Source organism: Canis aureus, chromosome 1 (assembly GCF_053574225.1).
Source record: "Canis aureus isolate CA01 chromosome 1, VMU_Caureus_v.1.0, whole genome shotgun sequence".
Classification (NCBI taxonomy): domain Eukaryota; kingdom Metazoa; phylum Chordata; class Mammalia; order Carnivora; family Canidae; genus Canis; species Canis aureus.
In genome coordinates this window covers 37,365,347-37,377,965 of record NC_135611.1, presented here as the reverse complement: position 1 = coordinate 37,377,965, position 12,619 = coordinate 37,365,347, and the positions used below count along the sequence as shown (strand labels likewise).

At 37.7% G+C, this 12,619-nt stretch overlaps 1 protein-coding gene across 12 annotated transcripts in view; it reads left to right on the top strand.

The window, feature by feature from the left end:
• EPM2A (EPM2A glucan phosphatase, laforin) overlaps nucleotides 1–12,619 on the top strand; it is a 291,240-nt gene that overhangs the window by 105,775 nt on the left and 172,846 nt on the right. For 7 of the 12 annotated variants that reach the window (XR_013378553.1, XR_013378552.1, XR_013378550.1 and 4 more), the window contains exon 4: nucleotides 651–901. Coding sequence is in view for 6 of the 12 variants with exons in the window: in XM_077896049.1 (XP_077752175.1) it covers nucleotides 651–901 (251 nt within the window). In the remaining 6 variants the exon portion in view is untranslated. Of the gene's footprint in view, nucleotides 1–650; nucleotides 2,460–12,619 lie in introns of those variants that run through there. The other 5 variants (XM_077896056.1, XM_077896066.1, XM_077896017.1 and 2 more) reach the window with 2 other exon arrangements.

Genomic DNA, 12,619 nt, shown 5'->3' with positions numbered 1-12,619 from the left:
TCTCTCTCTGTCAAATAAATACATAAAATCTTAAAAAAAATAACTATAATCACAATTACCCAGAAAAGAAGAAATGGAATCATTCCAATACTCAGTCTATTGTGAGAGAATGAACGTGTGATTGGTTGTTGCATGTGTGTCACTTAATGTTTGCCATCCCATTAGCCAAATGAAAATTGGCATACATTGAGTAAATAAGATTGACTCCTTTCACCAGTGTGAACTAATTGTGTGTTTTGCATTGATCCGGAAGATCTGTTTGGATTTAAGAAAGTCCGGGTGAAATCCTCTAAATCTCTGCTCAATCTGTGCAAACCTTTCTGATGGATGAAAGAATCCATTCTTCCGACCATAGGCAACGGTTAACTTTCCTTTGAAAGGAGATTTGCGCTGATGCAGGAGTCACTCAAAGCAAAAGCAAAGGAAGGCTCAAAGCTGACCCATTGCCTCTGGAGTGCTCTTTCTACTTTATTCTTGCAGGCTTTGATATTGGCTCACCTTTTCCATTGAACCAAGGGGATGGAGCAAGCCCAATATCCCTGCCTCTCCCTGCAGGGCACCAATTTCACCAGGCACCGGAAGAGTTATTATTAGTGGTGATATTGGGGTGTCATTATTCATGTGTATGTGCTGTGCTTTCTCAATCCCAGGCCGAGTACAAATGCTGCCCCAAGCCGTCTGTCTCCTGCACGCGCTGCTCGAGAATGGACACACCGTGTACGTTCACTGCAACGCCGGGGTCGGCAGGTCCACCGCGGCCGTCTGTGGCTGGCTCCAGTATGTGATGGGCTGGAATCTGAGGAAGGTGCAGTACTTCCTCATGGCCAAAAGGCCAGCTGTGTACATTGATGAAGACGCACTGGCCCGGGCAGAAGAAGACTTTTTTCAGAAATTTGGGAAGGTTCGTTCTTCTGTATGCAGTGTGTAGGTGGCCTGTCTGCCTCCTTACCCTCCCAATTTCTTTAGGAACCCGATTTGCTTAGGTGATATTAGTAGAATGACCTAGAAACAATGATTCCACCAGAACTGAAAAGACTGCTCACTTGGCTTTTCCCACAGCCCATCCCCTTGAGTTTGGAGCTGGCTTTCTATTATGCTTTGGTTGGGGTGTATTTTTCTTTGAAATATTTTGCAGTGGAAGCTGTGACTGACTGACCCACGAGAAAAAGCCACAAGCAATTGGACTGTGCAGTGTTCTCGCATTGGATAGAAAAGCAATGTGTGCAGTTCCTGCTGCCTGTAGGCAGACCAGCCCTTGGCTTTACAGATGCTGCATTTTTGGGATTATGAATTAATGACTGCACCTTCTCATTGCATTGTAATGTGACACACAGAACAAAAGATGGGGGGATATGTAGATTTGATCACTTGCATACTGATGTACACACAAACACACATATGCACAGCTTTTCTGCTCAGCTGAATTGAAATGATAAAATGAGAGCTGATCAGTTGCCAAAGAAGGGAGTATGGATAGAAGCCTGAAGCTCCCATGACTTGAAAGTGATGGCTTTCTAGACTTTGTGTTGACATCCTGCTTCCTACTTATTCAAGTCAGTTCCTGTGCATCACCTTTTCTACCCACAACCCTGCGTGCCAACCACAGTAGAGTTATTGTCCCTTTCTTTGGTTTAATTGAGGCTCATTGAGGTTAGACAGCTTGCTCAAGGTCTCATGGCTAGTCAGGGACCAGCCAGTGTTTAAAATTCACGTTTATGTGACTCAGTGCTTTCAACACAACTTATGGTTTTTCCAGCATTATGTAGTGGATTCATAGTGTAGTGTTTCTCCCTCTTAGAGTAAGGTCAGTTTTTCTGCAGCACTTTCTATGGTGAGAAATGGAAGAGCATTCTGATTAGTTGCCAAGGAATTTAGGAAAGTAGTTATATTTTGTGCAACCTAATCTAAAACATGATGGACTGTGTCAACACCCAGGTGGTCTGAGACATAGCTCAGGAGAGGGGCTGTCCTACTAGGAAAGCCCAAATCTGTAGATAATTGTTGCACAGCTTAGAAGCTATCCTGTTTCAGCCCTCAATTTAAAACAATACACAGTTACTGTGCCTCCAGAATATGTGGCTCACTATCCTAGGTTCCATAAGAAATATAGACATGAACAAGTCTTTGCCTTCAAAACGCTCACAGCCCAGAAACAGCCCAGGGTTCAATCAACCATACCGCAGGACTGAACTATGAATGCTATGCCAGAATAGAGGAAGGAGAAGTAGGTTTATTGGGTGCTTCATATGTGCCAGGCGCTTTACAATTTTAATTTAACCTTCACAGTACTCTATGAGGCTGTTTCATTACCTCCGATACCTAGAGAGAAAACCAAAGTTCAGAGAGTTCAGTCAACTGCCCAGCATCACATGGTGAAGAAATAGATGAAATGAGATACAAAGCTGGATTCGTCTAATTCAGCACCTGTGCTTTTTCTATTAAACTGTAATACCTGCTTATTTTCCTGCTCCTTTTTTTCTTCCGTACTTGTTTATTGATAGATGTGAAAGGATCTAGATTAGGAAGTATGGGGGCTAAGGAGGACACAAGGTAAGTTGAACTCCAGAGGAGTTCAGAGGAGGCAGAGATATCTTCACTGTGGGAGTTGGGGGTGGCTTTTAATTTGTCAGGGAATGCTAAACAGCTCACATTTCTCCTGCAAGTTTACAAAGTTAAATTTATAAGCCAGGATGGAATATTATGAAATATAGCTCCCTTACTAAAAATAACTAAAGATAACAATTATATCCAAGTAACCCATTTATGGTTATACTGTGTTGTGTAGAACTTAATCTTAAAAATGGAATATTTCTAACGATTGTGTGTGTGTGTGTGTGTGTGTGTGTGTGTGAGAGAGAGAGAGAGAGAGAGAGAGAATTTCTTTAGTGCCTAAGAAGCTCAGCTATGTAAACTCTACTATAGAAAGACCTTTTTGGGTGGATTTTCCTTTTTCCTCTGATAGGCAAAATCAATTTAAGGCTATTAAAGAATGTTTTGGAATAACCTCTCTTAGTTCTTAGTAAATAGATGTTCTTAGTAAATAGATGTCCAGTGTATTTCAAAACCACCTGGAATTTTGCTGAATGAAAGCATTAAAAATGACCTCTGATTATAGGATTAAAACTTTTTATTTTATTAACTTAGTCTGAAATCTAGGAGAACAAACTGTGTTTCCTTGAAGAAGCAGTCAGCTGAGCTAAATTGTTTTTCCTTGCACTCTTATTTTCTCAATCGCTGATGAAAATTGGCAGTTACAGGGCAAAAGGAAGACAAAGGTGAGGGCCCCGCAAAGAAGTGAGGATGAAAACCTCAAAAAGGTGTCACAGAAAATCAAAGCAGAAATGATGCCATTAGCTGCTTGTCACTTGCATTAACAAAACTTTTAGGTCACAGATTTCTTAAAGAAAATCATGAAATCTCTCATGGTTGTGAAATATCTAAATAAGTTTATTTCTTTAAACTTGAGTCATTGTCCCTCAAATATTTTTTGTGCAATGTTAGGAGATAACTAGAAAAATAAACACATTCTTTTGACCAACTTAAGGTGTGAGTGAAAGCTTGGGCTTTGCCTAAGAGATAATGATGAAAAAAATATGATTGGGACCTCAGAAACTAAGAGAATAATGAAAGATTACTCTCTTAGCTCTGAAGATGAGTTAGATGGAAGCAAGAATTTTCCACACAGGAAAAACACTGAATCAATGTGTTCAAAAGTTATAACTGAGGATCTTTCCAGATAATCTAGTTAATTCCTATATTTACAGAGGAGCAAATTGACACCCAGAGACACCAAGCAACAATTCCTGTAGCAAGAGTTTTAATTGAGGGCCAGAGGAGAGGGAAAAGCTAGGAAGACATGTCAGGGGATTTATTCAGATTCGCTGAGGGGCCACAGCAGAATTCATGAACAAGAACAGCCAGTTCTGAGAGTGGGGAAGAATTGGTGTGAGGATTAATGGAAATTGAAATAAGTGGAAGAAAAATGGCTAAAATGAGAAAAAAAGCAAATGACAGTGAAATTTTCAAAGGGAGAAAAGGCAAAGGTTTCCTTGGGAAATTGAGAAGGAAGGTGTGATGACAGCGAGGGATGAGTCAAGATTATGTTCCCTAGAGGGGGGCATGTTCTGTAGCCATTGACTTCCCTTTGGGACTAGATTACATCAGGAAAAAGGATCAGTTGTAAATAAATGAAATCTTAAAAAAGGGGTAGTGGAGGGGGCGTCAGTTGGCATGATCTTGGGGTGTTGGGATCAAACCCTGTGTTGGGCTCCACACTCAGGGAGTCTGCTTCTCCCTCTGCTTATGCTCTCTCTCTCAAATAAATAAATAAAATTTTAAGAAAAAAGAGAAGAAAAAGGAGGAGCTGGATGGAATGTGCTCACCACAAGTGGCTTGTTACCTGTAAGGAAAAAAGGTTAAAAAAAAAAAAAAAAAAAAAAAAGAAAGGTCCCACAGAAGACAGGATTGAGAATAAATAGGAAGGGGTGGATTAAGTTACCCCTCACTCCAATAATAATAATGGTAATAATAGTAATGGGAAGAAGAAGGACAATTGTAGTAAAGAATTCATTCATTCTAACAACAGCAGTAACAGTAATAGGAAGAGGAAGGATAATATCAGTAACTACTTCATTCATTCTAATAATAAAGGCAAAACACTAAAGGTAAGAGTCAGGACAATGATAATAACAACTTCATTCTCTCCTCTTCATCCTCAACCCATTATTCCAAACATCTTTCCTAATTCGTTTAATGGAAACATACTTCCTATTGTTTGGGTTTGAACCTCAGAGTCATTCTTAAATCCTCCCTTTCATTCAAACATCACATTCAGTCCATCAGGAAAACACGGTCACTTCTCTTGTCAAAGCATCTAGAGCCTAATTATGTTTTACCTCCTCCACTGACTAGATTCAAGAAACAGCATCCCAACTTGGTCTCTCTGTTCTCTTCTTCCTCAAATCTACTCTCTCCTAGTGGCCAGGGTGATCCTATAAAAACGCATGTCAGATCATGTCATTCCTATGCTCAAAACCTCCACTGACCTGCCGTGTCATTCAGAGTGCAAGTGTAAGCCTTTCCAGGACATATATACCTGTCCCCTGTTTTGTCTCTCACCTCTTCTCCCACTGCCTCCCACCTCATTCTGCTGTAGCCACATTGGCCTTCTTGCTCGTTGAGTGTTACAAGCCAACTCCTACCACAGGGCGCTTTCACTTGCTATTCTGTCTGCCTGGTGTGCACCAGCTCAATCTCTAGCCTCCTCCATGATGCTTTTCTGGGCCAGCCTATAAAGAAATGCCATCCCCAACCCTAGCCCTCCCTCTCCTCCTTCTCGGATTCATTTCTGTTCATGGATCTTAGTACTGGACAACATGTTACATAATTTGCTTATTTGTTTTATTGTCTGCATCCTCTCACTACAATGTAAACTTCAGAAATGCCAAAATTTATATTTGTTTTGTTTGGTGAGGCACCTAGAGTGCCTGGCATATAGTCCAATGAGTGCAGGACAAGAATAGCTAATAACTACTGGGAGCAAACATGTTCCATGGACTGTTCTCTGATGCTTTACACATATCAGCTTATTTTGTCTTCCCAACAATGCTATGATATCATTTTTACCCCTATTTTGCAGGTAAGAAACCTTGAGACATAGAGAAAAATGTTAACTTGTTTTCAGGCAAGTAAGACCATTTCACCACTGGTTTGGGGAAGTAAGCTCCTAATGACCTCCCTGTATAAAGTCTGGGCATAGGACATGTGTTGGTTTGCTAGGGTAACCTTAAAATACCACAGATTGGGTGATTTAAGCAGCAGAATTATACTGTTTCAGTCTTGAAGGCTACGGATGTGAGGTCAAGGTATCAGCAGGGTTGTTTCCCTCTCAGGGATGTGAGGGAGATATGTTCTAGGCTCTCTCTCCTAGTTTGCTGGCAATCTTTGGCCTTCCTTGGGTTGATGGAAGTGTCACCCTGACCTCTCCCTTCATCTTCATATGGTGTTGTCCCTGTGTGTATGTCTGTGTCTAAATTTCCCCTTTGTGTAAGGATACAAGTCACTTTGGATTAGGGGGTCCACTCTACTCCAGTATGACATCTTAACTAGTTACATCTGCAAAGACCTTCTTTCCAAATAAGGTCACATTCTGAGGTATTGGAAGTTAGACCTTCAGCATGTGAATTGGAGGTGGAGGGTGGGGGGTATAATTCAAACCATAAGACTACAAACAACAACTACCTGAAGTCTATGGAGAGTGAAAGACCCAGGTAGGTTGGAGTAGAGTGGCAATTTGGAAGAAGGAACCAGGATGGCTGCAGGTTCCTTTTTTACAGGTTTAGCTTGATGTCAGGCCACATTTATAGTGTGACTGAGGAAGCAAAACAATAGTGACAGAAAACCTCATTTTTGGTTCAGGAACCCAAAATTGGGCCAAAAAATAAGCCTTTCCTTGGTGACAGAGATTAGTTGTAGAAAAAACATGTACTTTCTCTGTGGGGTCCCTGAGATACTGGGAGAATTTCTGAGGGCTACTGGCTACAGTTTTTTCACTCTGGAGAAAGAACTATAGGAAGAGATGCTCTTGCTTCCTTTGGTGGTGATTGTGTGTGGATGGGTGTTCCCCACTATCTTCCTCCCAGCCTGGGAATAAGCCAACACAGAACAACAGAGGAAAGGGCCTGAGGAAGCTGGAGTTCCTTGTTAAGTTAGCCTTGAAATCTGCCCACTTTCTTGACTTCTAGTTTTGTATGATGACACTTCTTTGTGTTTTGAGCCAGTAGAGTGGTACTTTCCATTGCTTACAGTGGAAGACATTGTCATTGGTACACTACCAATACATAAATTCTAGTTTTAAGAACAGTATCTACTTTTGTCATAACTTGTGGCATTAAAACACATTTTGATTTCTTTTAAAAAATTTTTATTAAATTCGATTAATTAACATATAATGTATTATTGGCTTCAGTGGTAGAGTTCAGTGATTCATCAGTCTTATATAACACCTAATGCTCATTCCATCACGTGACCTCCTTAAGCCCATCACCCAGTTACCCCATCCCTCCACCCCTTTTCCCTCCAGCAACCCTCAGTTTGTTTCCTATGATTAAGTCTCTTATGGTTTGTCTTCTCTCTCTGATTTCATCTCGTTTTATTTTTTCCTCTCTTTCCCTATGATCCTCTGTTTTGTTTCTTAAATTCCACATATGAATGAGATCATATGATAATTATCTTTCTCTGATTGTCTTCTGATATAATTTGAACATCATATGTTTTACATTTTGCTTCTCTTGGGGACAGTGCCTAAAAGTGGGTTTCAGGGGATAGTTCTTGAAAGGAAGATGGAGCTCTTGAATGATAATCAAATCCAAATTTTGTGACAGAGAAAAGTAATTTGTAGTGAATCTATTAGACTTCAGAACCTGTATATATTTGTGATTTCTTGTTATTGTCCTTTAAGCAGTAGTTCTTATCTAGCTAGCTGAAAGCCAACCTCAAATGGAAGACACTGAGAAAACTCTCTCCATTTATTCTTGGCAATAAACAAATACACTCCACAGAATTACACCTTCAGGTAATCTCCAAGCCTTATATGACATAGGTAATCTTAGCATCTAGCCAAGAAGCTAACAAAAAATGAAATGGATGGAGCTGGCTTGACATTTATGACTTCTTTTCCCCTACCGTTAGACAGAAATTATACTGAGAATAAGATTTTTTTAAAGAATAAGAAGAAAAAGGTAGTATGCAGAGGAAGAAACAGTAAAAATAATAGACTTTTCAAAAATGGAATGCTTACTTATCCCCTGAGCATATGAATTGGGTTTGCACATTTAAAAGTAGAATTCTCAAGTAGAAATTTAAATGAGAGAAACTTAAGATGATTGCTATGACAATGTTCAGTGTTTCCAGTTGTACACTTACATTATAAACTCAGAACAAGTTCTTCTCTAATAAAATTTATATTAAAAAATCTAGTACAATTCACATTCAAAACATTCTTTGGTTGAATAATCAGCTATTTTTTCTCATGTAAGGTCATTCAGAGTGTGGTAAAAATGTGTTTGTATATTTCCTATCATTGACCTTGTACTGAGAAGCTCTTTTATCACCTTTTAAAGATACTCTCTTAATCATTTTTGTTTGTTTATTTTTGATTTCTCAGCATTAATTTAGTGTTGACATGAAATATGTGGTTAAAATACATTATAGTAGGAATGGAATAGTTAAGCATTGGGCTCCTGTAGTTAGAGGATATGATAGGATTTCCAAGAATCTGTCCATGTGGAAAAGACTTTAAGCTTAGTACAATCTGGAAGTTCTCATTAGACTAAGGATGAATTGTAGACAGCTGAAAGAGTAGTCAGAAGCAGACAGGATATGTGGGGCCATTCAAATAAAAGACAGGATGAATTCCTGTACTTTAATTGTGTCAGGGATTGTGCCAATATTACTACAGTAAATAATGCTTAGCATTCAGTGAATAGGTTTGCTGTCATTTAAAACCTGAACTGTAAACAATTAGTATTAAATGGTCTAGCATAGGGTCAGAATGTATGGATTACAAAGGAGAAATTCAAAAGGAAATGGATGGTGAAAGAATAGATAACTGGACCTAGAATAGAACAGAATAGATAATTGCCATTGTCACACCTATCAAGGCTTTCATGAGTTCTTAGTGAAAATTCAGAATTCACTGAATGCAATTTAGTTTGCTTTATATGGCTGTTGAAGAAAATGAAATATATTTTCATTCAATAGAAATTCTGTTGTTGCCTTCTTTTTTTTTTTTTTTTTTTTTTTTTTTTTGTTGTTGTTGTTGCCTTCTTAAAGTTAAATGACAAGTCCAAAAGTGGATTTATGGTCTAGACAATTTCAGTGAAGATTTTGTACCCTGTGGACAAACAAGGTAAGCATCCTCTATTTCTTACAGAGTGGTATTCAAGCAAAGCTTATATCTGCCCAGCACCTCACAAGTTCCAAGTACTTAAGCCTTTTCTGTTTATTGTGATTACTGATGTATTTGATCTTATTTCTATTTGCTTTTTCTGTTTTTCTCCTGTCTTGTTTTTATTACTGAGTTTAATTATTTCTTCTTCCTTACAAGGAAAGAATTTTGACATTGACTTATATTCACTGGTCTTTACCTTCCTTCATACTGACATTATTATAATCATAATTATGAGATGCTTTTGATATACTTTCCCTTTTCTGTTCTTAGCTTTTAAGAAAAAAATCTATTAGAGATTGCAAAGAAAATGTTTGTGAGGACATAGTCTTCACTGCCAGACTAACAATGACTACTCCATCCACTTTTGATTTCTTATGTCTCCCAACTTTCATTATAATTGAGAACTTTAAGCCCAGTCACTCTGAGCATATTATTATCCACTTCCCCTGGGGTTCTGCATCTCCTCATTAGCCACAGCTTTCTTTCCTTTAGTTAGTTCATTGATCAGCACACTTCCAAAAGCATTCTTTCATGCTGAAATATCTGCTGGGTAATCCTTTTTACCTTTCTCTTCATTGTTGCAGGAGGATTTCTATCTTCAAATTTTAGGTTGTGATTTCCATTCATATGTCAGGAGGAATAGTGTATTTGCCATTTTAAATCAGAATTTTCTCAATCATCATCTAAACTAATGACACCCAAAGCTCAATCTCAATTCTAAAGCTGTCTTGAGGACTAGGGCTATGTATCAAATTTTTTTCCTGCACATTTTTATACTGAAGTTTTCTTTCTTTTGCCAAATCTCTCATGTTATTGTTTTTGTGTTTGTTGGGCAGACTGTGGCAGCACCTTCTCTCCAGTTGCTCACATCAGAAAACGGAATGTCATTTTTGCCACCTCCCTCCCATTTTTCACCCCCTTCTAATCACTCAACAAGTTCTTTCAAATACACCTCCTACATACTTCTTAAGTGTGTCCACTCCCAACTATCAGCTCTGACATTTTGTTAAAGGGATTCTGACTTATCTTTCTACCTTATCCCTCTCTGGATCATTTTTTACATTGCTATCAGAGAAATGATTCTAAAACTCAACTATGATACTGTCTCTTCCTTGTTCAATACTTCTCAATGGCTGCTTATTATTGTTCTTGAGAAAAAGTAAAGGAGTTCTTATTGTGGCATATAAGGCACTTTACGATCTAGACCACCCCTTTCCTTCCAGTCTCTCTTGTCTTTCCTAAGTTCCCAAAGAGTACTCTTTAGGATGGCAAATTACTTAAATGCTCTATGACCTTTGTACTCTCTGGTTTTTGCGCATACTGTTTCCTCTGCCTGCAGTCCTCTTTCCTCCCATCTATGGCTGGCCAGCATTGAATTCAACCTATGGGTCTCCAAGGTGATCTTCTCTGAGATATTTCATGAGTCTTCAAGTTTGCTCCTCCCAGGCATTTTCATGGGACCCCATGTTGGTTGCTCTTGAAGCACTTAACACACTGCACTATATAGGACTTATAAATAGTGGTAGGACTTATAAATAGTGTTTAGCAACATGGGCTTTGGTACACTCTCATATTCTTTAAGTCAAATACTTCTTTGGATCCTGTGCCCAGATCTAATTTATACTTTAAGAGAAATATGAGGAATACATTTCATGAAAACTTTTAAAATGTAAGTTAATGATTGGGGTAATTTATTTAATGAAAATACTATCAAAGACTTTCTTTTGTTCTTTTTTTTATTTTGAGTGTTTTAATAACTATTTCTCTACATACTACCAGTATTTAATGATATTTAATCACAACAAATATCATATATCAACCTCAGAAAGCCACGATCCTATAAAATACTGAATTGCATTTTCAACCCAATCTGTTGCTGACAGTTGCTATATTCAATTCCTCTTTGGTTTCCCATCATTCACTAATACAGATGGCCTTCCAAAAGGAACATTCTTATGAAATGCATTACTATGTGCACCAAGAGTATTGATTGTATTACGTTCCACGGTATTTTCGCAGTGAGTGATCTCATGGAAGAAATTTCCTTATGGCCAAGGAATTAAGCACAGTTGTTATTTTCCTGAGCAGTAAAAAACAATTCTTTATGCAACTGTGAAGGTTACTAATAATTATATTTTCCTTTTCTCAGTAACAATTGGGATCATGTAGTATAAGTTTTTGAACTATACTCCTTGACCTGCCTTGTATTTCTATCCATTTTTACCCCATTGCATCATTTTCTTATTTCAAATTTTATTTTCATTTTGCTACATTGTTTGATCCATTATAAAATATCATACTTAATTCCTTTTGGAGAAAGAGAGGTACAAATAAATACACAAATAAAATACTTGCCATGCAGTCTATAGATTCAAAGCAATCTCTCTCAAAATAGCAATAGTATTTTTCACAGAATTAGAACAAATAATCCTAAGATTTGTATGGAACCACCATAAAAGACTCCAAATAGCCAAAGCAATTTTAAGAAAGAAGAACAGACCCAGAAGCATCGCAATCCCAGTTATTAAGATATCTGCAAAGCTGTTGTAATGAAAATAGTGTGATATTAGCACAGAAATAAGCAAATAGATCAATGAATAGTATAGAGACCCCCAAAACAAACCCATGTTTATATGGTCAATTAATCTATGACAAAGGAGGAAAGAATATACAAGGGGGGAAAACAGCCTTTAACAATAAATGGTATTGGGAAAATTCGACAGCTATGTGCAAAGAATGAAATCAAACCACTTCCTAGCACCATACAAAATAATAAACTCAAAATGAATTAAAGACCTAAATGTGAGACCTGAAGCCATAAAACTCCTAAAAGAAAGCATAGGCAGTAATTTCTTTGACATCCGCCATAGCAGCATTTTTCTAGATATCTCCTTAGGCAAGAGAAAAACAAAAATAAACTGTTGGGACTTCAAAAAAATAAAAAGCTTTTTCACAGCAAAGGAAACCACCAACAAAATGAAAAACCTACTGATTGAGACAAGATATTTGCAAATGATATATCTGATAAAGGGTTAATATCCCAAATATATAAAGAGCTCAATACCAAAAAACGGAACAATCCAATTTAAAAAGTGGACAGATGATCTGAATAGACATTCTTTCAAAGAAGACATACAGATGGCCAAAAGACACATGAAAGGTTGTTTAACATCACAAATTATCAGGGAAATGCAAATCAAAACTACAATGAGATACTGCTTCACACCAGTCAGAATGGCTAAACTCAAAATGACAAGAAATAACAAGTGTTGGCAAGGATGTGAAGAAAGAGGAACACTTGTGTACTCTTGGTAGGAATATAAATTGGTGCAGCCACTGTGGATAATAGTAAGGAGATTCTTCAAAAAACTAAAAGTAGAAATACCATATGGTCCAGTAATGCCACCACTGGGTATTTACCCACAGAAACTAAAAACAATAATTCTGAAAGATATGCACCCTGTGGCTATTGTAGCATTATTTACCATAGCTAAGCTATGAAAGTGACCTAAGTGTCCATCCATAGATGTATGGATGAAGAAGATGTGGTATATATATATATATATAGAATGGAATATTACTCAACCACAAAAAAGAATGAGATCTTGTCATTTATGAAAATATGGTTGGAACCCAGAGGGTATTATGTTAAGTGAAATAAGTGAAAGA